General features: G+C 38.7%; 1 protein-coding gene across 1 annotated transcript; it reads left to right on the plus strand.

Annotated features, from left to right (window-relative positions):
* Positions 1 to 40: 40 nt before the first annotated feature.
* On the plus strand, positions 41 to 24,690 carry QRSL1 (glutaminyl-tRNA amidotransferase subunit QRSL1). The gene is made up of 11 exons (XM_037064968.1): positions 41 to 178; positions 8,023 to 8,182; positions 8,500 to 8,598; positions 9,640 to 9,736; positions 11,884 to 12,060; positions 15,408 to 15,583; positions 15,672 to 15,784; positions 17,620 to 17,812; positions 18,319 to 18,436; positions 21,564 to 21,769; positions 24,100 to 24,690. The coding sequence occupies exons 1-11, from the start codon at positions 155 to 157 to the stop codon at positions 24,318 to 24,320; spliced, it is 1,584 nt and encodes a 527-aa protein (XP_036920863.1). The 5' UTR covers positions 41 to 154; the 3' UTR covers positions 24,321 to 24,690.
* Positions 24,691 to 25,677: the final 987 nt, after the last annotated feature.

Raw genomic sequence — 25,677 nt, forward strand, 5'->3', positions numbered from 1 at the left:
CCTCGGGCTGCAATCCGACCAATGGAAGTACTCCGTGCTGAAAGGTTCGGTGACGAGCAAAGATGGCTGCGCCCATGTAATACCGGTGGCAGCTTGACCTTTCTTTTTCCTTCTTGTCACCGGCCCTTGTAGTGGCAGGCTGGGCAACAGGACCATGCTGGGCCGGACCCTCCGAGAAGTGAGTGGGATTAGCTGCGGAGGGCCCAGGGAGGTCGGAAAGATTCGCGGAGTCCGTCAACTTGGAGTCCCCCGGCCTGACCACCTAACTCGGTCAGCCTGGTCACCACCTTCCCTGGAACTGTTTGGGGTTTTGACCTGTGGTTGTTTAGTTTGTGTTGTTCATACCGGTTCTGGAGTTACAGCCTCAGCAGGGGAGTCTTCTGTACTGCGGAGCTGTAGGGTGGAAGTGTACACCGGCTTCTTAATTAGGTTTGCTCAGGCTGGTTCAGGCCCCGATGCTCTTTGAGGGTCTCTGCCCTGTAAGAGGGATTTTGCTGATTCCCTTCCGTCTCTCGTCTGTTCTCGACACTCATTTAATGCAGTTGTAAGGAGTCCGGCATCGTTGTCCCTTGCAAAAACCAAATTAATGATTTTGGCTCCGCCCCTCCCCCTTCAAATACTCATTTTCTAGGCTTCAACTGCCACTAAGATACCAATGATTGTTTTACACTCGCCTCACTTTCCTGGACGTCATTTTGTAATTCTAGGTTATGTTTGCATTTCTTCCGAATGCACAAACACTGGACATTTCTTACAAATGTCCTATAAGCACTTCAAACTCAATTTAACCAAAGTTGACTTCATCATTTTGACAGAACCACCTCTTACCTCCTAACCTTCATCTTAAAACAACCTGATTTCTGAATTCTTCATGGTCTCTTGTTAGTGGGGCAACTGTTATCCTAGTTCCTCTTAGGTTATTCTTCAGCTACAATATCCAATAAATCACTAACCCCTATTAACTCTGTCCTGAAAATATGTCTGGAATCTGTTCTCTCGCTTTAGCGCTGCTGTCAGGGTTTTTAACTCACGTCTCTGTGCTTCTGAGCCTTTATACTTGTCTGCAGGCCCACTGCTCTCAGAATCACCTCTAGCCCTTGTTAAAACTAAGCTGTGTTCCACCGAGGCAGATCTGTGTGGGAAGGCCCAGCATATATAGTTTAACCAAGGCTCCAGGTGATTCTTCTGTTAAGTGGAGGTTGAGGACCTGCCCTGCCTTCTGTATTCCCCTGGAGAGTTGTTTTTCCCCACCTGGCAGTCTTTTAGAAAGCTGTTAATTATGAAAACTTTTTGAGTCTTCAAGCTTTAAATAATAAACAGCTCTTCCCCCTAATAATTGTTGTTTTACCATTTTAGTTGCATCTGGCCTTTACTGTCAATAAGGAATCCTATTATTTAAAAAAAAACTGAAGATTTGTCTTAAAATGAAATACAACTGAAAAAACATGGTATTTTCTTTTTCTGTTCTTTTTCCTTTCAGCTCTGCCTTTTTTGTGCCACTCCTTCCTTGTGTTACTGAGTGAGCCATCGTAAAAAACAACTTTCAGGGGAACTGACCCATAGGTCATCAGGAGGTTGCCTTGGCATGATTGCTTTCACTTAATTACTCCCTTAACAATTATTTATTTGTTGATATGTGCAAAACATTATTTAGTGGTTATTTGCTGAACCCAAACTATGTCTTATGTCCGTCCACACTGTATTTTCTCCACGTCATTGTATCATTGCCCCAAATTTTACCTATTAGAGAATAATTTGGTACACATTCTATTTTTAACATGTAAAGATGCCTGGAAGGCTGAAAGATATATTCATCCATTGTTGTAAATTATAATAATTCAATCAAATTTCTCTCTTTCATCACACTGTAGTTGAGATAATCGATTGAAGAAAGGGAAGATTTGCTGGAGGGGAAATTAAGGGCTAGAAATTGAATTTTTGAGGCAGTTTGGGAAACCCAAGTGGAGGAAGCCCTGGGAGGAAGGACTAAAAGAGTTACAGTGCCAAATAGGAGGTAAAACTCCTATTGGTGAATTTCACACAGTTACATTGAAGAAAGGGAGGAGTCTCACTTCTTCTTTCCTTTTTGTGACATGACCACACTGTTCTAGGAACCAGATACCAGGCCAATATTACTAATCCAGTGTGCTTCTTGGGGTCGGGGGATAGGGATCTAGTCTAACATTTCATTATTGTTCTGTTGGAAAATTGATTCCAGATTTTAAGTAACTCTGTTATTCATTTACCGAATATTTATTGAGCACCTCTGTATTCCAGACACTGAGGATCAGTGTTGAAGACAGACAGAAGCTTCTGCCCTCGTGATACCCACACTATCATGGGATTTCAGGCATTAAATAAGCTTTTTTAAGTAAATAATACAATTTCATGTAGTATTAAGTGCTGTGAAGAGAGGTTAAGCAGGCTATAGTGTGAGAACTAATTGAGGGAGCTGGCTGTTTTAGCTAGGAGTTGGGGGAGTGATCAGGGAAGGTTTCTCTGACTGAGTGGGTGATATTTAAGAGCCTCGAAGGATATGGAGCGTGAGCCTTGGGAAGATCTGGGAGAACAGTGTTTCAGGCAGAGAAAACAGTAAGTGCAAATACTCTGAAGCAAGAGCAGGATTGACATGTTCAAGGAATAGCAAGAAATCCAGCATACCCAGGAAGAAGTGAATGAGGAGAGGGGTAGAGATGAGGTTAGAGAGATTAACAGGAGCCAGATCATGGAGAACCTTTTAGGCCACAGTAAAAGATATGGGTTTCATTCTGAAAAGCTATGAGTTTGTGGACATGATCTGGTTCAAAATGTAAAAAGCTCCTCAGGCTACTGTTAAGGATTATGGCCTATAGGAAAGCAATGAGGAAGAATGAAGACCAATTAGAAGGCCCTTGCTTTGGCAGATGAGTGCAGCATGAATGTGGTGGTGGGAGTAGAAGTCATGTGAAGTGGGTATTGCTTTTTAAGTTAGGGCTTTCTGACACATTGGGATACGGAGTTTAAGGGAAGGCGAAGAATTAAGGAGGATGCTTCAGTTTTGGGCCTGGGCAATTGGGAAAATGGTAACATTTATCAAGATTGGAAAGACTCTAACAGGAACATATTTGAGATTAGAAGGTTATCAAAATTTCTCTTCTGGACATGTTAATTTTGAGATGCTTTGTAGATAATCCAAGTGAAGATGTCAGTTAAGCAGGTGGATATAGGAGTATGGAGCTCAAGAAAGAGGCTAGGTGCCAGGCCATAAATTGGCCAGTATATAGAAGGTAATTGAAGATATATGACTAGATGAGATCACCTGGGGAGCTGAGTAGAAGGTCTAAAACTTTCCAACACTGAGGGGTCAGCATCAGGGAGCAGAACCAGCAAAAGACACTTGAGGGAATGTCCAGAAAGGCAAGAGGAAAACGAGGAGGGCTTGGTGTCCTGACATACAAGTGAAGAAGTGCTTCAAGAAGAGAATAATCTCTTGTGCAGAGTACTGCTGGACTGAGCAGTAACTACTGGGTTTAGGAAGGTGCGGGTTGCTGGTGACCTTGGTGTGCTGCTTTCTGGGACAGTGTAGACAGGAACATGAATGTTAAATGAGTGGTAAAGACTAACAGTCAACTGCACACTCAGCTTTCAAGGGCCTTTCTATACTTTGAACATTTATCAAGACATCTTTTTAAAGATTTTATTTATTTATTTTTGGAGAGAGAGGGAAATACTGATGTGAGAGATAAACATCAATCAGTTGCTTCTCTTACGTGCCCACCCAGGGCCAAACCTGCAATCCAGGCATGTAGCCCAGCCAGGAATTGAACTAGCAACCTTTCCGTTTGTGGGATGACACCCAACCAACTGAGCCACACTGATCAGGGCAAAACCTTTATTTTTTTTATTTTATTTTTTTATTATTTCTACAAATGTTTGAGACCAAATGTCTCTGTCTTGCTATAGAATTGTGCTAGACAGAGATATTTATGCAACAATTGTTTTAAGTGGGGAGAAGGACAATAAAAGATTTCAGTGTATTGTAACTGTACCTGCATGCAAAACCTTTTTTTAAAGACAGTTCTCCAACGTACCCTTTGTAAAGTTAATAGAGTGTTCTCTACTTTGTTATGGAGGAGTAAATGCTGTCACCCCTGCGTAGAGAATTGTAGAGTGTAAGTGGGCCGAAGCACAGCTCTGGAAACGAGATCAAGCTTTGGTTGAATCCCAACTCTGCCATTTTCTAGCTATGTGATTTTAAGCTGGAACTTTAATAATTTATCTCTAAAATAGAAATAATATCAGCCCCTTAGTGTGGATGTAAAGAGTAAATGAAATATAAAGCATCTAGGATAATACTTAGGACTGACTGCTATTATTAACACTAATTTTGTTACAGGGACAAAATTACTAGGTTGTATGTATTTATGATTTTCTTTTCCCTTGGTTTCTAAGAAGAGTGGTTTCCTGAGGAATATTTCTTAATTTTTCCAAAAAAGTATGTTACTACTTTTTATTGCTGCATAATTCGTATCCAGGGGTGTCCAACCTTTTGGCATCTCTGGGCCACACTGGAAGAAGAGTTGTCTTGGGCCTCACATTAAGTACATTGTGACATGTAGTCACAAATACAATCTCATAATGTTTTAAGTAAATTTACGATTTTGTGTTGGGTCGCATAGCCATCCTGAGATGCACACAGCCCACGAGCCACAGGCTGGACACCCCCAGTACTATAAACTTTACAGCTAAAATTCACACAGTCTTACACACATACACACACAATCTTAACATCTCAGTTTTGTGGGTCAGGAGTCCAGGAAGGAAGTAGCTGGGGTCTCTGCTTAGAGTCTCACAAGACCGAAACCAAAGTGTCAGCCAAGACTGTGGTTTCATCTTAAGTCTCAGAGTCCTCACTAGTTGTTGGCAGAATCTGCCTCCTTGCCGTTTTAGAGCTGAGGTTTCCATTTTCTTGCTAACTATGGGAGCAGTAGAGAAAATGAGTTTAAGGGACAGCAAATGTAGTATAACCAGAATCGAGGGTTGGAGGTAAGACAGATATTGGTAATGATGTCTGCTGTGACCATGTGAGATGGTCGAGGGTGAGGTGAAGGAAAAGTTCGTGTGAATTGAGGTCAGGAACTGGAAGGCCGGGTGTCAGTGCACATGACTTGAATTTGAGTTAGTCAAAAACAGCAACAGTGGTTATAGTAAAGATCACAGTGAGCTAGCTGCTGACATCTTCAGTGAATGAAAGTAGTAGGGAGACTTAGTGTAGTACTGCACTCCACCAGTGAGGGGGCTGTAGTCACCTCCGAGGCCTGTGCTTCAGGTGAGCTGGGGTGTTGAAGTAGAAGGAAGAGAAAGGCATCAGGACGTGGGAGGATGGCTGCCCACACATTCTTGGCTCCCTGGACTCTGGTACGTGGGAGGTAGGAGCTGAAACAGCCATCCCTTGGGAAAGCTGCAGGAGAAGCAGTGGCCTCGAGGAAAAGCCTAGTTTCCTTCAGAGGAGAGAAGTACCAGAGAGAATTTGTTTAACAGAAAGTTGTATATTGGGTTGGCCAAAAAGTCCATTACATTTTTCCCTGTACAATAGCTCTGCCACTGCTTAGTTGTCTTCAACTTCATTCCAAACAATTTTGTTAGATTGTATTGTGACAGCTGTCATATCAGCATGCATTTTTTAAAAAACTTATGAAAATTGGTAAATTTTTGTGCAGCCATTTTATTATTGAAGATGGAAGAAAACATGCATTTGTGCATTATTATTTCAATTAAGGTAAAAATGCGACTGAAACTCAAAAAAGGTTTGTGCGGTGTATGGAGAAGGTGCTGTGACTGATTGAACATGTCAGAAGTGGTTTGTGAAGTTTCTTGGTACTACTGACATTTTGGCCAAGTCATCCTTTGCTGTGGGGCTGTGTTATGCATTGGAAGATGTTTAGCAGCTCCCTTGGCATCTACCAACTGGAAGCCAATAGCAGGACATAGCCAACATACTCAAAATATCCGAATCAATAAGGTTATTGGTGAAAATGAAAAATGTCTCTTACTTTATGGAAAAGATATGATGGATTTTTGGTCAACCCAATATTTGATTCTATTCTGTATTCAGATATGACATCTTTAGTTTTGTCTTAGGAGAGCTGTACTATTTATATCTCATATTCCTTATGCTCAGTCCATTCTAGCTCATTAGCATCTTTGTTTTCATTTCTCTTCTCCAGTTCCCTTACTGATTTTCTCAAATGTGAATTTCCTAAAAATGGCCCTAACGAAGATTAGCACCATGTCAAATGAGTGCTTCCAGGCAGTCGCACTTCCTTCAGCGGTCACTCCTTACCTCTTGTTCTCGTGCTAGCTGACTAGTCAGAAAGTGGCTTAGGGGTAGTGGGCATTAGGGGAGTTGGGACAAAGAAGGAGAGGAAGTGGCAGACATGGTTTCCCTAGTTTTTACAACTTTGCCATGGCATAGGCCGGCCTGTATAGCTCTCTGTCTCTAGCTTTGAGTGTTTGTTACTTCTGATTCTCTTGTACCCAGCCTACCACTTTCTCCCTTCTCACTCCATATCTCCAGTACTAGAATACATTGCTGTCTTTTTCTTTCTCTCCAGCTGTTTTCTTAGAGTTCACATTTCCTACAAACCAGTGAACAGAAATATCTCTTCTTGTCACCAGCTCACCTCCTTAAGCCGAGCCCTGCTGCTGCTTTCCATCCCTGTGTCACTCCCCCGACCTCTGCATGGCAGTCCCTTCCTTCTCTTGTCCATCAGCATTAGGTCCTCTCGGTGGCCTGTTTCCACAGCCTGTCTCATTTAAAACCCTCAGCCAGCCCTAAGAACACTACTGCTTTGATGATTTATTCAACAGCTGAGAGCAGATCATTGGCAGATTTTCCTCCAAATGCAAGCTCCTGTTGCTTAATGTATTTAGGACACGTGAAAATAGAGTCAACTTAAAGGACAAATTAAGCTTCCACTAGTGCAGACAAAAATGGTGAAGGAGCTTATGTTAAAAAACTACCTCGGCCCTGTCCTCTTTGTGTGACTTTGGACAAATCCCTTAACCTCTCTGATTTTCCGTTTTTTCATCTCTAAAATGAAGTTAATACCTAAATTAATGATACCTAAATTAATTAATGATACCTAAATTCTGTGGTGTTTTAAGGGTTAAGTGAAGTAAAAATGCATGTAAAGCCAACAACAGTGCCTGGCTCTTGATAAATACTCAATGAAGATTCTTTCCCATCCCCATTATCTCTTAGCTCCCGTCTTATCTTATTATTTTTTCATATCACCTCCTAATATTTGGTATAGTCTTTGACTCTTTGTTATTCCTTTCTCTTAACTGATAAGTGTGCATAGTTACTACTACTATAGGACATATTAAATAATTATCACTTCACCTCAGGCTGCACTTACTATCATTATGCAGGTTCTGGTCAATTGAGTATGGTTTATTTTAATGCTTTCTTTACCGGTCTTCTTAATACAGCAAAGATAGGATTTCAGGAAAGTTCGTTTGCCTTTGAATCCATATTTTCTAAGCATTTCTCTCAATGTGTAATGACTTTTGCTTGAATTCTACAGTAGACATAAAGATCTGTTTAATAAAGATCATTTATTCAGAGCCATAAAGTCCTGTATCGCCTTGTCTAGTTCATTTCTCCTTTGTACCCTACTGACTGCCTGTGTGGCAGCTAAGCCGCTCTCTGTGCACACAGTCTGCCTGCACCCGTGCTGGACCTGGCCGTCTCCTGGCCGGGGTAGTTTACCTAAACCATTGCTCTTGTGTATTCCAGCCCGACTCAGGAACAAAGTTGCTTAGCTTGGCCTGCGAATGCGCATCCTCCAGCCCATCTTCAAGCTGATGAAGTTGTTACCCTGGTTCACTGCACTAAGTGTAGAGTTGATAGGTTCTCCTGGTTTTGAATCCAAGCCTTACTTCAAAATTTCCTTCTTAACCACTCTGTTTGCCCAGCTCTGTGTAATATTTGAAACGTGCTGACTCAGCAAAGGGTTTTTTGAATGGTATATATCACAGGTTTCTGCAGCGCTGAAACAAGGCCAAATTACTCCAACCGAACTCTGTCAAAAATGTCTCACCCTTATCAAGAAGACCAAGTTTCTAAACGCGTACATTACTGTATCAGAAGAGGTGGCCTTAAAGCAAGCTGAAGAATCAGAGGAAAGGTATAAGAAAGGTAAATTACTTTGAATTATACTTAATTGTTATATCCTTAGAGAAAGAGGTTAATTGGATGTAGCAATCTCCATTTGGCAAGTGAATCTTTTAACATAAAACATTCCCTTATTTAAAGAACTTGCCATGAGGTATAATGAACATGAGGCGATTTGACATATGATGCTCTGTGGTGTCCAACGCAATAATTTTTAACATGGATTTTATTTCTGAAGACGTATCTTACCAAGAACTAATAGTTATTATAACAACTAGTATTAATGTGTTGTTATATCTTGAACTAAATACATCTTCTGTTCTTTTGACCTTTTAACATAGGTCTCTCACTGGGGGAGTTAGACGGGATTCCTGTCGCGGTGAAAGACAACTTCAGTACGCGTGGCATCGAGACCACCTGTGCATCAAACATGCTGAAAGGTAAATTTTAACTGCTCGCAGCATTAGTAGTCTTATAAAAATAAGAACTCTTTCAGTTTCAATTAAAGATAAGATACTAAAGCACCAAGATATTCTCAGACTAATTATATCTGCAAAGGAGATGCTTAGAGTGGAACATTACCTTTTTACTGTTTGCTCTTTCAAAACACAAAATTATCCTCTAAAGGGAAGCCAGCTTCATGAGTTGGTCTTATTTGGGAAGCTTTAGACTCAGCAGATCGCCACCAACACACTAAGTCCCTCTAACTCCCACCCATTGATGACAGGGGCTAAGGATGAGGCGTCTGTCATCACCCCTCTCGAGAGGACGGAATGAGGGTTGGTTAGCGTCCACTGTCCTGTCTTTTCCTGATTCCTCTACCTCTTGGGTCATTATACTTCTCTGAGTTGAGTATTGTGTTGCTTGGTTTTGTTCTTAACAGTTTAGTAAGTCAAAGAGGAGTCATGTTTGTCAAGATGTTTGGGTCCCAGGAAGAAAATGAGATGGAAAAGGGTTATTCAGAATACTGTAGGCTAAAAGTAGTGATCTGAGGTGTGTGCCTCAGGCCCCTCGGACAGGGCGCTCTTTTTCACTGTTTTGGAATATACACTAGCTAGAGAAAATGTATTGAGTATAAGTCAATAAAAATGTATTACTGGAAATGGATAGAAATTACTGTGTTAAAGCTTCATCTGAGAAGAAAAAGTCAAGTACAATGAGCAAAAACAGGATTTGTGATTAGTTTCAAATGAACTGGGTATCTCTCTGACTGTAATACAGTATTTTGCAATATTAACTGTTAAAATTAATGTTTTTAGATTATAAAATAGTGACTATATAGCCTGTCTTTGGAAAACATAGCAGTTAGCAGTACAAAAAATTAACTTTTGGGAGAAAGTACAACCTAACAGTCAAATTAGGAATAAATTAGCACATGTTAATAAATTGCTTAATTGAGGAATAAAATCTTGTTTCTTGAATATGATTTACATGTTCACTGTTTCATTTCCTATAATAAAAATAACTGAATTTTTCCTTAGGTTATATCCCACCTTATAATGCCACAGTAGTTCAGAAGTTGTTAGATCAGGGAGCTCTGCTAATGGGAAAAACAAACTTAGATGAGTTTGCTATGGGGTAAGTAAAATTGAAATTCTCTTGTATCTTTCATCTGTGTCTTTAATTTCATTGTGTATAAAAGTAGTGAGGTGATTTTTTGAAGACTCTTATGCCAGTTTCTCAGTCCCTCTGTGAGATTATGTTCTTCCATCTAATAAATATATGGTCATATCTTGTTTTGGTTTTAGTTTGCATTTCCCTGATAACTAATAATGTTAAACATCATGTATTTTGCCACCTGTATGTCTGAAGAACCTATTGAACTCTTTTGTCCTCCACCCATTTTTTAAATTGTGTTGTCTTATTGAGTTATCAGAGCTCTTTTATATATCCTAGGTTCAAGTCCATTACCATACAGGTGATTTGCAAATATTTTCTCCAGATCTCTGGCTTGTCTTTTCATTGTCTTGGCACTTAGTAAATACATGTTGAATGGATTAATCCATGGGTGTAAACTCAAACACAGGTTATTAGGACATTGCCTTGAAAAGCTAATCAAAATGAGTATCGTCAGTGAGGGTGAAATGAACATCGTGTACCTCCAGATAGGGTCCCAGAGAGGAATACACCATCATCTGTGTGATTTTCCAGCTGAAGCTGTATAACCTAAAGTAATAACAAGAAAACAAAAGACAAATCTGAAAGGAGAACGCTTCTATTAAATGTCAATATCAAGAAACAAAGAAAGGCTGTGGAAAGAGGCTGAAAAACACAAAACATAAACTTCACAGGAGAAAATCTTTGTGACCTTAAGTTAGGTAAAGATTTCTTAGGACATATTAAGTATAGTTTGTAAAATGAAAATTTGATAGATTGTATTTTGTTAAAATTAGTAACTTTTGTGTTTTGAAATACACTGTTTAAAAATGAAATAAACTACAGACTGAGAGAAAATATTTGCAACACATGCATCTTAGAAAGAACTGGTACCCAGTATATATAGAAACTTTTCCCAACTTACTAATAAGACAACTCAGGGTTTTAGTTTTTTTTTTAAGATTTTTAATTTATTTTTATCTTTAGAGGGGAAGGAGAGAGGAGAGAAACATCAATGTATGGTTGCCCTTCGTGCGTCCCCTGCTGGGAGTTGGCCTGCAGGGAACCGGCCTGCAACCCAGGCATGTGCCCTGACTGGGAATCGAACCGCGATCGTCTGGTTCGCAGGCCCGCGCTCAATCCACTGAGCTACACCAGCCAGGGCAACTCAGGTTTTTTTTTATCCTCACCCAAGAATATATTTATTGACTTTAGAGAGAGAAAAAGGGGTAAAGAGAGAGAGAGACAGATAGAAACATCACTGTGAGAGGGAACCATTGACTGGTTGCCTTCCATATGCGCCCCAACCAGGGATTGAACCCACAACCCTTAGTGCACGTGATGATACTCCAAACAACTGAGCCACCCAGCCAGGAAACAGTTGTTTTTTTTTTTAATGGGTGAAACGTGTAAGCAGGCATTTCATTAAAGAAAATATACAGTTGGCAAATAAACACATAAAAAATGCTTGGCATCAGTCATTGGAAATACATACTGAACACATACTGGAGTATTTAGGAGTAAAGGGCCATGGTGATAAAATTTACCCATAAATGGTTCAGGAGAAAAATAAAACTGTGTGAACACACAAATGATAAAACAGATGAGGTGAAATGTTAACAATAGGCAAATCTGGGTAAACGGTGCAAACTGCTTTGTATGCTGTTTTTATTTTTGTAATTTTTCTGTGAGATTGAAATTATTTCAGAATTTTAATATGTTATTAGCGTTCCACTTCCCATGCTTTTCTTAAAACTTCTGATTAAAAGAGGGATCCCTTCAAAAGACTTTTTACTATTAACTGTGCAAATATTTGTGACACTCTTCAACTAGAAGTCCTTAATTTACAAAGAAAATCATCTTAAGCTGAATTAGGTGATCAGTTGGGACAAAAACCTTTGTTTCTTAGCAGACTAGTTTTCTCTACTTTCTATCATAAGTGCGCTTACTTTCCACCTTCTACCTCCTCACCCATCTAATTAAAGAAAGCTACATCAGAGCAGGCTTCCTACCTATTCCAGTTCAATTTACAGTGGATTATACAGTGTCAGAAGCAAATAAGCAGGAGATGAAATTTTCACATAAAATGAAAGCTTCATTAAGTATGTCATTTCACTTCTTCATCTCAGGTCTGGGAGCACAGATGGTATATTCGGACCAGTTAAAAACCCGTGGAGTTATTCAAAACAGTACAGAGAAAAGAGAAAGCAGAAGCCCCGTGGTGAGACTGAGGATTCAAATTGGCTTATAACAGGAGGAAGCTCAGGAGGGAGTGCGGCAGCTGTATCAGCATTCACGTGCTTTGCGTAAGATGTTTTGTCCATCTGTGCTTTGAAACTGAACCTAATGGAAATGGTCATAAACTATAGGCAAAGTCCAACAATAGAGAAGTTCGTACCTTGGTATTTTTGTTTCTTTTTAGTGAATCGTTTGTGTTCATTGGTATATCAAAATTTTATCTTTTGAATACACTCAACTATAGTGTTCATTTTATAGATTCAGCCTTAAGATAACATTTGAATTCTTTCTGTATAATACCTGGTTCTCTTAAAAACAAGATTTCCGGGTCTGCAGAATAAACCAGTCAGCATAAGTGGACTTCATTGAATTTCATTTTTAAAATAATCTATTTGGGTGTCTGCTTGCTGATTGTACAAATAGTTAGAGACTAACAGTACCGTGGCTTAGCTGAATGCTACTGAGTTAAATTGTTTGCTATGGTTTATCCTTCAGCTAACTCTGACTTTAGTCAGGAAGAAAAAAGTGCTCCTGATATGTATTAATAGAATATTTAAAATAGTGTTTTTATAATCAGCCACCAAAAATGTGTATTAGTAAGTAAAGGTTTTTCAAGTTTGTGGAGAACTGATATGTAAACTGTCATACTTCATATCTTGAAAGCCTCAATCATGCTTTATGTCTTTAGTCCCATTTGTAAAGCATTTCTTAACCACCTACAGAAGAGTAAATAAATACTTCTGTTATTACATTTAAGAGATAAACTCTCCTTAATTATCCACTGAAAGTAAGCTCTTTCTGTGGCATTGCAAGCAATAAGTTTTTTATCTTTTTTAAAGCTACTGAGATTTAGACTCTACAGATTTTTTTTGTTTCCCTGAAATCTTGTTAACGAATAAAACCACTTCATCTCTGTGAGGTTTTGTAGCGCTGCATTAATATTAATGAGAGTCCTGGTAAGTTAGGACTGCCAGATTAGGTGCTCTTTCCTGTCCGCATCACCCCACATAGTGCTCATCTTTCTGCATGGGCTTTGAGGAGATGGCATTTTGACACATAATTCCTATGGAAATGGAAATTTTACTTGTACATAGCCATCAGTGAGTCCTAATAAGAAAATGTATCCTTTTAGAAATTGTGAAAGCAACAGTCTGATTTCATGGCTCAGATGGACTTGGAAAGAAAGGCAATCTAATTTACATTTTCTGTACAACACAAGGGCCACGTGACTGGTAGGAGGCTTGTCCATCGCTTCTTGGACTTTTGGCTAAGATCAAGTGTAGGAGGCTTGTGCAGCCCAAAGCTTCCCTCTGGGTACAGTCAGGAGCAGCACAGACCCAGAGCAACTCCAGACTGAATCGGTCCCAAACTGTCAAGTGTTCTGCTTTGTTCCCCACCCCCCACATTTTGATTCATTCCTTCTGCAATAGTTATAAAAATGGGAAAATTCTTGGAATACTCTGCACCACTAGAAACAATGAGCTAGAGCAGTAGTGGTGTGGAAAGATGTCCTAGATACACAGTTAAGTGGAAAACAAGTTGCGAAATAGTGTGTATAGCATTTTTATTAAAAGTAATAATTACATATGTGTATACAGGGTGGGGAAAAATAAGTCTAAAGGTGTGAGTACACAAAACAGATTTTTTGTTTTTAATTTTTAATTGTAAAATATACATGCCAAAATTTACCTTCCTAACCATTTTTTAAAAAATATGTGTTTATTGATTTTAGAAAGAGAGGAAGGGAGAGAGAGAGAGAAGCGTCAGTTGGTTGCCTCCCGTGTGCACCATGACCAGGAATTGAACCCCCAGCCTTTTCATGTCCCGGAAAGTGCTCCAAACAACTGAGCCACACTGGCAGCCACACTGGCCAGGGCCATCTTGACTGTTTTTTTAAATTAAATATCTCTTTTTAATAAAGATTTTTATTTATTGATTGATTTGACAGAGAGGGGAAAGGAGGGAGAAGGAAAGGGAGAGAAATAAGGATGTGAGAGAGAACCATCTATCGGTTGCCTCTTGTAAGCACCCAGACCAGGGGATGGAACCGCAGCCCAGGCATGTGCCCTAACTGGGATTCAAGCTGGCCACCTTTTGCTTTGCAGGGTAACATCCAACTGAGTTACACCGGCCAAGGCCATCTTAACCATATCTAGGTATATAGTTCCATAGTATTAAATACATTCACGCTGTTGGCAGCCGATCTCCAGAACTTCTTCATTGCCCACACTGAAACTGTGCTTATTAAACAACAGCTTCCCATTTGCCTGCCCCACATCGGCCCCACCAAAAGCTCCTGGTAATCACTGTTCTACTTTCTGTCTCTATAAATTTCACTGCTCCAAGTATCAAATGTAAGTGAAATTAGTTTTTGTGATTGACTTATTTCACTTAGCATCACGACCTCAAGGTTAGTTTTGGTGGTAGTTTTGTTTGTTTATTTGTTTGTTTGTTTTTTAAGAAAAAGATATACTCAATGGGTAACTGGGCAAAACAGTGAACAGATACTTCATAGCGGGTAATGCAAATACAAATTAATGTGAAAATTGTTTTAAAATACACTCTAACAAAGCTTTTTAGTTAGTTATCACTTTAACCATATTTAAGAACTGCTAGTACTCAGTGAAACATAATGAGACATTAAACACAGTCTGATTGACTTTAGTTGGGAATATAAATTGACATAATCTTTTTGATGAGTAATTTGACAGTGTATATTAAGAACTTATAAGAACAGGCAGAGTCTTTGGCCCATTAACTCTGCTGCTTGGAAGCTAACCTAAAAAATAAGTAGACATATGGACAAAGATTTATGTTTAAAGGTGTTTATCACAAAGTAATTTATTATGCAATATTATCCTAGTTGGCAACAACATGATGTTTAAGTAAATTAAAATACATCTCTATCCACGATTCTAAATCGGATAGCAGAAGGGCCGTATCTGAATTTCTGGAAAGGGTGTGCTTAGTTGGTAAAAGCATAATGTAAAATTGCCATGTAAGGAAGGTATAAGATTTGTATGTATATTGATAACAGAGTAGTCTTTAAAATATTTGATAGAGTATAACACATATTTTAAATTTTCAATAATTTTAATGACATAATAAAAGGTTCATGATAAGCAAAAAAGAGATTGAAACATATGACTACACAATTACCTGAACTATGAAAGAGAAATGCATTTTTAAAAAGACTGGATGTTAAATGCCAAATGTTAACAGTGTTTGCCTTGGAATGGTGGAATATTCTGTTACCTCTTACCCTTTTCAATATTCTAAGAATTCTCTGAGATGAGTATGTTTTACTATTCTATAATAAGGGGAAAATACATTTTAAAGATATTCATTTAAAAAGGTAGATTATAAACGTAGAGATGATGTCATTCTTTTAAAGAAAATCCCATTTAAATTTCAGAGCTTTAGGATCAGATACAGGAGGATCGACCAGAAACCCAGCTGCCCACTGTGGGGTTGTTGGTTTGAAACCAAGCTACGGCCTAGTCTCTCGTCATGGTCTCATTCCCCTGGTGAACTCAATGGATGTGCCTGGAATCTTAACCAGATGCGTGGATGATGCAGCAGTTGTGCTGGGTATTTATACGGTTCCATGCAGTTTTAAAATACTACAGTTTCACTGTAAAACAGTGTGTCTGTCACTCACCAGTATTTCTCTTTCCAGGTGTACTGGCTGGGCACGACTGCAGAGACTCCACCTCCGTACAAGATCCCGTCAAACCACTGATGCTGCCCAGCTGGACGGACGTGAGCAAACTCTGCATAGGGATTCCAAAGGTAACTCTCCCCTCTCGTTACTTTACAAAAAATACTGTCAAGTCAAATACAGAACGTAGATCTGGGAAACAGACTGGTTGGGTTTGAATCCCTGCTCTGCCACTCTCATCAGCTATGTGACCTGAGCACGTGGCTTAATCTATCTAATCTCAATTTCCAGTCTATAACATGGGGTTAATAACAGTGTTGATTTCAGAGAGTGCTGAGTTTGAATTAGATAATCATCATGGGCATGTAGCATCTAATGTACAGTGCTACACGCTACATGCTGTACATTACATGCTAGTTAATAATACTGTACTTCATATTTGAAAGTAGCTAAGAGAGTAGGTCTTAAAAGTTCTCATCACAAGGGAAAGAAAACTAGTGTGACAGATGTTAACTAGACTTATCGTGATCATCATTTCTTAATACATGCAAGTATTGAATCATGTTGTACACCTGAAACTAATATAACATTATGTGGTATGTCAGTTACAACTCAGTAAAAATAGATAGTCATGCTAAGCAAGGGTCTGTAAGAGTTTTCTGTAAAGGTTCAGTTACTAAATATTTTAGGCTTTGTGGGCCATGCAATCTTTATCATAACTACTTAACTCTGCCACAGCATTGTGAAAGCAGCCGTAGACCATGTGTAAATGAAAGAGTATGGCTGTGTTCTAATAAACTTTTATTATTTATTTCAAAAATAGCTGGCAAGTCACATCAGACTGATGGGCCATAGTTCATTAATTCTTGCTGTAAAAGGCATATCCCTGAGATATATTTTTTTCATAGTAAAGCATCAATAAATATTACGATATTACTATACAATTAGTATTACTACTACCTTTATTACAGTTGCAATTGGGTGATTCATACATGAAAGTAAATATGTTAAATTACTGGCCTTTACTTTTTTTTTAAATTTTAAGCTTGGCAGTAATTTTGGGGGTACTTTTTTATTGTGGGAGACTGTCCTATACATTGTCAGATGCTCAGCAGCATCCCTGCCTCTACCCCTAGAGGTCGCGCCCCCAACGCACCATGCCCCCACAACCAGAAATGTCTGCACATGCTGTCAGTGTCCCCACTTAAGAGGAGGAGCATATAATTGCCCTCAGTTGAGACCATTGCTTTAGAGAAATACTACTTTCTCTAAAGTCTTCTATTAAGGTGATAGCTGTGTCTTCTTTTAAGGATTTAAGGAGAGCACAGGTTGTAGGAACAGACCACAGACCTACTTTGGAATACCAGGTCCTCTGCTTCCCTGCTATGTGATAGTAGTGAAGTTACTTAACTTCTCTGCTCTCAGTGTTTTCCATTAATAAAATGAAAGATAATGCCTACATCATAGGATTGTTGAAAGCATTAAATTAGAAAACATTTGAAAACGCATCTGGCAGCGTACCTGGTATATAATAAATGTTTAACCAGTACAGGGTCTGGCAGAAGTAAGGCCTGCTTGAGTGTGGTTGGTAGGATAATAAGATGGGTGTAATGATTTATAGTTTTAATTTGAACATACCAACTAAAATGTCATGTGGTGTGCTTGAGTGTGGTATTCTTATGTTACAGAATTGCATGCTTATGATAGTGTAGTAAAAGGGGGGCATTATTTGTGCCAGACCCCATATCATTTCCCGAACTGAGTCTGTAAAGTTGTTACTTCCACCCTGTACCTAGTATGGTGCTTGTCATGCCCTGAACACTCTGAAATTAGTTCCGTCTTCCTGGCCACTTCCTGGCAGCTTAATCACATTTGCTGATGTATTGCCAAAGGTCCTGGAGTACAGATTTTTATAAGTTATCTCTACAGATATTCTAATTCCTGCTTTTTAACTTTTTCCAACAAGGAATATCTTGTACCAGAATTATCAAGTGAAATACAATCTCTCTGGTCCGAAGCTGCTAAACTCTTTGAGTCTGAGGGGGCCAAAGTAATCGAAGTGTCCCTGCCCCACACCAGGTATTCGATCGTCTGCTACCATGTGTTGTGTACATCAGAAGTGGCATCGAACATGGCAAGATTTGACGGGCTAGAATATGGTAAGATGGCTGTGTTTTGGATTTTTAAGGTAGCTGTCTCAACATTTGAAAGATTCCTTTATTACTGGGGAAAAAATTATTACCCAAGATAATATTAATGATTTAAAGAAGTGAATCAGTGAATCTTTTGTTATTTTAGCATTATACTTACACTGTTTGTCACTGATACCTCTGTTTGGGTCACCTTTCTGGAACAAATATCTTGAGAGACAGTAACTTATCTTTGTATTCTGTGTCTAATACAGTGCTTAGCGCACAGTAAAGGCTTAGTAAACATTTCAATGAATGAACAAATGAACGAACAAATAAGGGAATGAACAAATGATGTTTCCCTCTTGGTTACTTTCTTCTCTCTCCTTGATTCTTGACTGGTCAGTCTGTCACAAAGAAAGTAAAGAATTAAAGGCAGTCTCCCACAATTTTAGCATTGGTCAGAAATGTGAATATAAGTCTGCTTTTCAGCCAAAATTCCTTTTCCAGTAACACTTACTCTTTTTCGTTTCCAGGTCACAGATGTGACATTAATGTGTCTACTGAAGCCATGTATGCTGCAACCAGGCGAGAAGGCTTTAACGATGTGGTGAGAGGAAGAATTCTCTCAGGGAACTTTTTCTTATTAAAACAGTAAGATAATCTGTTTAGGAATTTTCCCCTTTCTTAAAAACTCAATGGTAAAGCAGTAGCAGGTCCTATGAGTTGAGATATTTGCTGAAAAGGCAAAATCCGATGACTTGAATTAGAAATCATAATTTAAGGTCTATTTATGGTATTTTTTGTTCCTGGTTATTCAGGAACAAAAAATAATTGATGTTCTAGTTAAATGATCAATACAGACTAAGTAGGAAGCCCTGAAGGATTTTGGCCTCATTAAGTGTCCTCTGTTATTGCCACATTGGCTTATTGCTATTAAGTAGGAGCTTACATTGAAAAATTTAGTAAACCAGCTTAGTTTTTCCCTTCTGTTTACACACACACACACACACACACACATCTGTTTGCTCCAAGAAAGAGTTCTAACTGGCAAACCATGGTTGCCAGGGCTGGGGGAAATGGGGAGATATTGGTAGAGGTAGAAATTGGTAGAAGTGGAAATTCAGAGGTAGAAATTTCCAGTGATAAGGCGCGTAAGTTCTGGGATCTAATGGACAGCGCAGTGACTACAGTTAACAGTACTGTACTGTATACTTGAAAGGTGCTGAGAGGGTAGATATCAAATGTTCTCACTACACTCAAGCAAACCCTCGAGGTCTGCGTGCTACTTTCTCCCATCCAGTACTCTGCACTGGCAAAGTGTGGCCGTGGGCCTCCCTGAACTTCTGATCTAGCTCTCTTTAACTGAGGACCCCCTCCCCTCACCCCTAAACTCTGTTTAGTTTCCTTCTCTCAAGGCTGAGGCCTGAAAACTGCTCCAGGCATTGGTCTGTGGCAGTCAGAGGGCTTCACTTATTTGCTTCCCTTCTCTCAGAGCTCCCTCTCCTGAAAAAGCCTGTTGTTGTCTAAGGCCTGAAAGTAGGGGTTTCATTTTGTCCTGTTTTCTAGGTGTTTAATATGGTAGGGTAAGTCCCATTCCTATTACTGCGTCATTGATGGAATCACAGCTACTGCTTTAGAACCATTATTTAAAGAAGGAAGAAATTTAATAGAAAACAGAAGTATTTGGCCCTGGCTGATGTGGCTCAGTGGATTGAGTCCTGGCCTGCAAAGCAGAGGGTGGCCAGTTCCATTCCCACTCAGGGCTCATGCCTGGGTCTCAGGCCAGGTCCTCAGTAAAGGGGTGTGTGAGAAGCAATCATACATTGATGTTTCTCTCCCTCTCTTCCTCCCTCCCTTCCCCTCTCTCTATAAATAAATAAATATTTTTTTGAAAAAAAGAAAGAGAAACAAGTGTTTGTTCTTTTATAAAATTCAGGTTTGGGAAATGCTGTTAATATATTACTTGAGCCATCAACTGTTATTTTTGTTTAAATTACAGGTGAGGCCTGCATTCATCTCTATATTTAGAATCTGTGGTCAAATGATAGTAAGGACATCTCTTATTTCTATAGCATTCTTTAGGGCAAAAAATATTCCACATTTTTAATTTATTATATTTGGTCTGCAGTAAGACTGTAGTTGTACTACTCATATTTACAGATAAGGAAATTGAAGTGAGAATAGATAGTACTTTTGCTAGCCTTCATTAGTAGCTTCAGGAGGATTTAAAGAGCATTTTCTTCTTCTTTTTGTGTGATTGACTTACAGCAACACCTACGTCTGGCTAATTCATTAGTCTTTTCAGTAAAGTATCTTTTCTTGAGTTGCACATTTCCATCCTGGGCCGTGCCTGTCCACAAAACACAGGATTTCAAAAACAGCATACTTTCCCCACTTTGTTTTTATCTTTTTCTTTTAAAATCTTTATTGTATTTTTTCTTCCATTACCATTTAGTCCCCTTATACCCCTCTCCCCCCAGCAATCACCACACTGTTGTCCATGCCCATGAGTCCTTTTTCCTTTTTGCTCAATCCCTCCACCCACTAACCTCCCCCATCTACTAGCTGTCATCCTGCTCTCTTTGTATGAGTCTTTCCCAGTTTTCTTGTTAGTTCATTTTGTTCATTAGATTCCACATATGAGTGAAATCATTTAGTATTTTTCTTTCTCTGACTGGCTTGTTTCACTTAGCATAATATGCTTCAGGCCCATCCATACTGTCACAGAGGATAAAATGTTCTTCTTTTCTGTGGTGGAGTAGTATCCATCATGTGAATGTCCCGTAGTTGTTTTACCCACTCACCGACTGATGGACACCTGGGCTGCTTTCATATCTTGGCCATTGTAAATAATGCTGCAGTGAACATAGGGCTGGTTATGCTCTTTCAAATGAGTTTTGGGTCCCTTCAGATATAGTCCCAGAAGTGGGATAGCTAGGTTGAAAGGCAGATCCATTTTTAATTTTTTGAGGTATCTCCATACAGCTTTCCACAGCACCTGCACCAGTCTCCATCCCACCAACAGTGCAAAAGGCTTCCCCTCTCTCCACCTCACCAGCACTTGCTGTTTGCTGTTTCCAGAGCCTATTTCCTACTGTTTAATTCTGATGGCATGTTAGAATTTTGCAAAACCTCAGAATCCTTATAATAACTTGTTATAATTATAGTATACATGAAATAAGACATTATAGTAGAAAGAGGATTCGAATGAGCCTCTACTCCTTCTTCTAACCACTGCCAATCTCTGTAATCTTTGCAAAATCATTTACTTACAATACTTGGTATTCTCACGTAAAAATGAATGTTCTGGTTTCATGGTGTCCCTGGAAGTGTTAATATTTTGTGATTGTATATTCAGAATTGCAACCAATTAGCTTTGCCTTGGCTGGTGCAGCTCAGTGGATTGAGCACGGGCCTATACACCAAAGGGTCGCCAGTTTAGTTCCAAGTCAGGGAACCTGCCTGGGTTGGCAGGCCGTCCCCAGTAGGGGACACGTGAGAGGCAACCACACATTGATGTTTCTCTCCCACTCTTTCTCCTTCCCTTCCCCTATCTATAAATAAATAAAATATTTTTTTTAAAAAGAATTGCATCAAGTAGTTCTGATTGATTAAATTCCAGATCTATACATTTTGAACATCACGGTTGAAGAAAAGTCATTTTTATGCCATGAGGTATCTACATGCTGCCTGTTTCTTTACAATTTACAAGCCTTATGTATGAGAATCATTCAAATAATAAAAAGCCCTTAAAATAGCACTTGTTTTTTTCCCACAGAAACTATGAGAACTACTTCGTCAAAGCACAGAAAGTGAGACGACTCATTGCTAATGACTTTGTGAATGTTTTTAACTCTGGAGTGGATGTCTTGCTCACTCCCACCACCCTGAGCGAGGCAGTGCCGTATGAGGAGTTCATCAAAGAGGACAACAGAACCCGAAGTGCCCAGGGTGACATTTTCACACAGGCTGTAAACATGGCAGGTGAGGATGCAAACCCATTCTGGTTTTTGTACATTCGTAGGTGGGCACCCTGGTCTTCAGCTTAGGTTCTCACCAGATTGTTTCCTAAAGGCGATTGCTGGTCTTCTGGAACGCTTAGCAAAGTGTGTGCGCATGTGTCGTGGGTGTGGTATGCATGTGCATAGGCCCCCACATACTTGTATTCACCGTACACATGTATTCAGAATCTTAGCAGCATAGTTTTTGACTTTTATTTAAAAAATGTTCAAGCCTACAGAAAAATTGAAAAGCAGGGTAATAAATACCCACATGCCCTTTGTCTGGATTCATCCCTTTTAACATTTTGCCTCATTTGCTTTCTCCTTTATTCCTTTCCTTCTCTCTCCATCTCTCTCTTCATCCCTCTCTCTACATACACATGCGCACACACATGCACACACATATGCACACCCACACCCACTGTTTTTTAGCTAAATAAAGTTTCAGCATCATGACACTTCACCTTTATCATGAATCTTAAAATACATCCTCCTATATAATGACAGTTCTACAATCACACTTCAGAAAACTAATATAAATACAGTAATTTGACAAATATAGTCCACATTTAAATGTTCTTAATTTTAATTTAAATAATTAAATTTTCTGAACTTAAATTCTCAATTGTACCAAAAATGTCTTTTATAAGTTGTTTTTCCCCTGATATATATTTTTGTTTATAATATCTTTTAAAATCCCCCAGTTCTCTGTGTTTTTTTAGAGCTACGTCAGACCGTATTATAATTTTTATTCCAATCATCAAACTTAATGTAGACCACTCAAGAGGAAATAGAAGGTCTATTGTTCTCACCTCTACTTTTGCTTGCTGCGTTTCTCTCTTCCCGACGTATCAGGATTCTTTGTTTTATCATATCTTTTCTGTTCAAAGGAATTTCGTTAGACATTCCTTCATGGTAGGTCTGATGGCAACTAATTCGCTTTGCTTTCTTTTCATTTTTAAGGATTGTTTTTACTATATGCATGACTCTGTTTTGACATTTCTTTTATTTAGGCTTAAAAATTGTTGTGCTACTTTCTTCTGGCCTGCTTAGTTTCTGATAAGAAATCCTACGCACAAAACACATACACCTTTTAAGTTTTTTATTTTAGTGACATCGACTTTCTTGAAAAGCGTAGTTCACTTGTCCTGTAGGATGTCCCACCCATAATCTGGATTGTCAGGGTTCGTCTTTGTGATTGGGTTGAGTTAGACATGTTCGACAGAAGTACTACATACCTTCCTATCTGGAAACAGTAATGCTAATTTGTTCTGCTTTTGAAAACTAAGTTGAACCCTTGGTTAGGAAGTAACTGCAAATGTTTTCCTTGTGAAGTTACAGTTTCTCCTTTTAGCATTTATAAGCTTTTCGTGAGGTGATACTTTGAGACCATGTGAATATTTATTCCCCAATAAACTTGAACCCAGTTTTAGCATCTGTTGATGCTTCTTGCCTGAATTATTACCTAGAGAATTATGATATGCTGCTTTTTCTAATTATATCATTCCTTCTATGCATATTAGCAGTCTTCTCTAAACAATAGCCTTCCTTTTTTGAATTCAGTGCATTATAAGCAGTTGCTGTCATTATTGTTTTTGGTGACCAAATTGTCCCAGGTTTAGTCTACAGAAGCCCCTTCAGATTCTGTGTGTCCTTTAGACCTGTCCCCATTAATTTTAGAAAACTTATTTATTTTATGGCATAATAATATATCCCAAGACTTTATACATTTTCTGCCCCAAACCAGTAATTAAAACTGCCATGAGCTACTATTCTTATCTTAACAAATTGGAGAAATTCGTAATCTCAACAATATACTCTATTGGCAAGGCTGTAAAAAAGAAAAACAACTCATTTTGCTGACAGGAGTTCAAAATGATACAATTGTTTTGGAGGGGAATTTGGCATTATCTAATTATGTATTTATTTATCCTTTGATGAAGTAGTCCTCTTTGAGAAACTTTCAAGAATACCAGAAAACAAGGTGAGATTCACTAGGGCATAGTGTGAAATAGCTAAGTGCTAAAAATAGCCTAAATGCCCAACCATAGAAGAATGGTTGGATGAATTACGGTAAACCCACATAATGAAATGGTATGTATGCTGCTGTAAAAAGGAATGAAGACGTTCCTGATAACAGTGATTTTCAACATACACTTAACAAAGGAAGGTGCAAAAGTGTGTATATCATATAATTTTGTTGTTTTTTAAACCTTATTCTGTCGTGGACCTACTAGCACTGGAAAGTGGAAGGGGTCTCAGCGTCTTAGGATGGAGAATTAATCAACTAATGGGTTTCTTTCCTTTGCTCAGGATTGCCAGCAGTGAGTGTCCCAATGGCCCTCTCAAACCAAGGGTTGCCAATAGGACTACAGTTTATTGGACGTGCATTTTGTGACCAGCAGCTTCTTACAATTGCCAAATGGTTTGAAAAACAAGTACAATTCCCTATTATTCAACTTCAAGAAATAATGGATGATTGTTCATCAGTCTTTGAAAATGAAAAGTTAGCTTCTGTTTTTCTAAAACAGTAGTGATAAATATATCATACAAACTAAAATGACATAATATAATATAAAAGATTTTATATTCTAGAAAAGTCAAGTATCTTGCTAAGTTCTTGTAACTTGGTTCATTGTCAACATATTCATTCCTTGGAATCACTTTTTAAAATTCTTGTGATATAGTTAATTGTAAATAACTTGCCAGCATTTACTAAGCATCTGCTAAGCACCAAGTATAGGAGTTTTACTATAGTACAAGACACATGTTCCTGAAAAACTATGCATTTTGCAAAAATGTTCACTAAAAAGAACAGAGCTAAACAAGACAAACCCAAAGAGGCCAAAACTAAGACACACCATAATTAAAATGCAAAAGGTTAAAGACAGAGAATCTTAAAAGCAGCAAGAGAAAAGCAGTTAGTTACCTACAATGGGGCCTCCATAAGACTGTCAGCTGATTTCTCAAAAGAAACTTTGCAGGCTAAAAGGGACTGGCAAGAAATACTGGAAGTGATGAAAAGCAAGGACCTACAACCAAGATTATTCTGTCTAGCAAAGCTATCATTTAGAATCAATGGGCAGATAAAGACCTTCCCAGATAAGAAAAAGCTAAAGGAGTTCATCATCACCAAACTAGTATCATATGAAATGTTCCAGGGTCTTCTTTAAGAAGATGATCAGAAATATGAACAATAAAAATGGCAATAAATATTTATCTATCAATAGTTGAATGCAAAAAACAAACAAGCAAAACAGAAACAGAATCATAGATACAGAGAATGCTTTGATTGTTGCCAGATGGGAGGGGGGGGTCAGAGGGATAGGGAAAAAAGGTGAAGGGATTAAGAAGTACAAATTTGTAGTACAGAATAGTTATGGAGACAGAAAATACAGCATAGGGAATAAAGTAGCCAAAGAATATACGTGCCTGACCCATTGGATGTGGACAGTGCGGGGGGGGGGGGGGGGGGGNGCCTGACCCATTGGATGTGGACAGCGTGGGGGCGGGGGGGGGCAAAGGGAGAAAAATGGGCAATTGTAATAGCATAAATAAAATATAATTAAAAAAATAAAAACAGCTCTATTACATATATTAATTGTTGAATAACTATGTTATATACCTGAAACTAATATATTTTACATTAACTATATTTTAATTTTTTAAACAAACTAAAGTAAAAATAAGTTTAAGGATAAACATCTCAAAACTTACACATCTTTGTAACCAAAACATTAACAAAAACAATAATTGGGACCTCCAAAGATAATCTGAACAGGCAACTCAACACATGCCCACAGGGGATGTGGCCCATGGTGCAAAAACAACAAAAGGAGCATTTGTCTTTGCTGAGCAAAGCAGGTGTCAGAGGAGCTCTGATGGCAAGAG

This window comes from Sturnira hondurensis, unplaced genomic scaffold (assembly GCF_014824575.4).
Source record: "Sturnira hondurensis isolate 20B ecotype Veracruz unplaced genomic scaffold, ASM1482457v3 Scaffold0015596, whole genome shotgun sequence".
Classification (NCBI taxonomy): Eukaryota; Metazoa; Chordata; class Mammalia; order Chiroptera; family Phyllostomidae; genus Sturnira; species Sturnira hondurensis.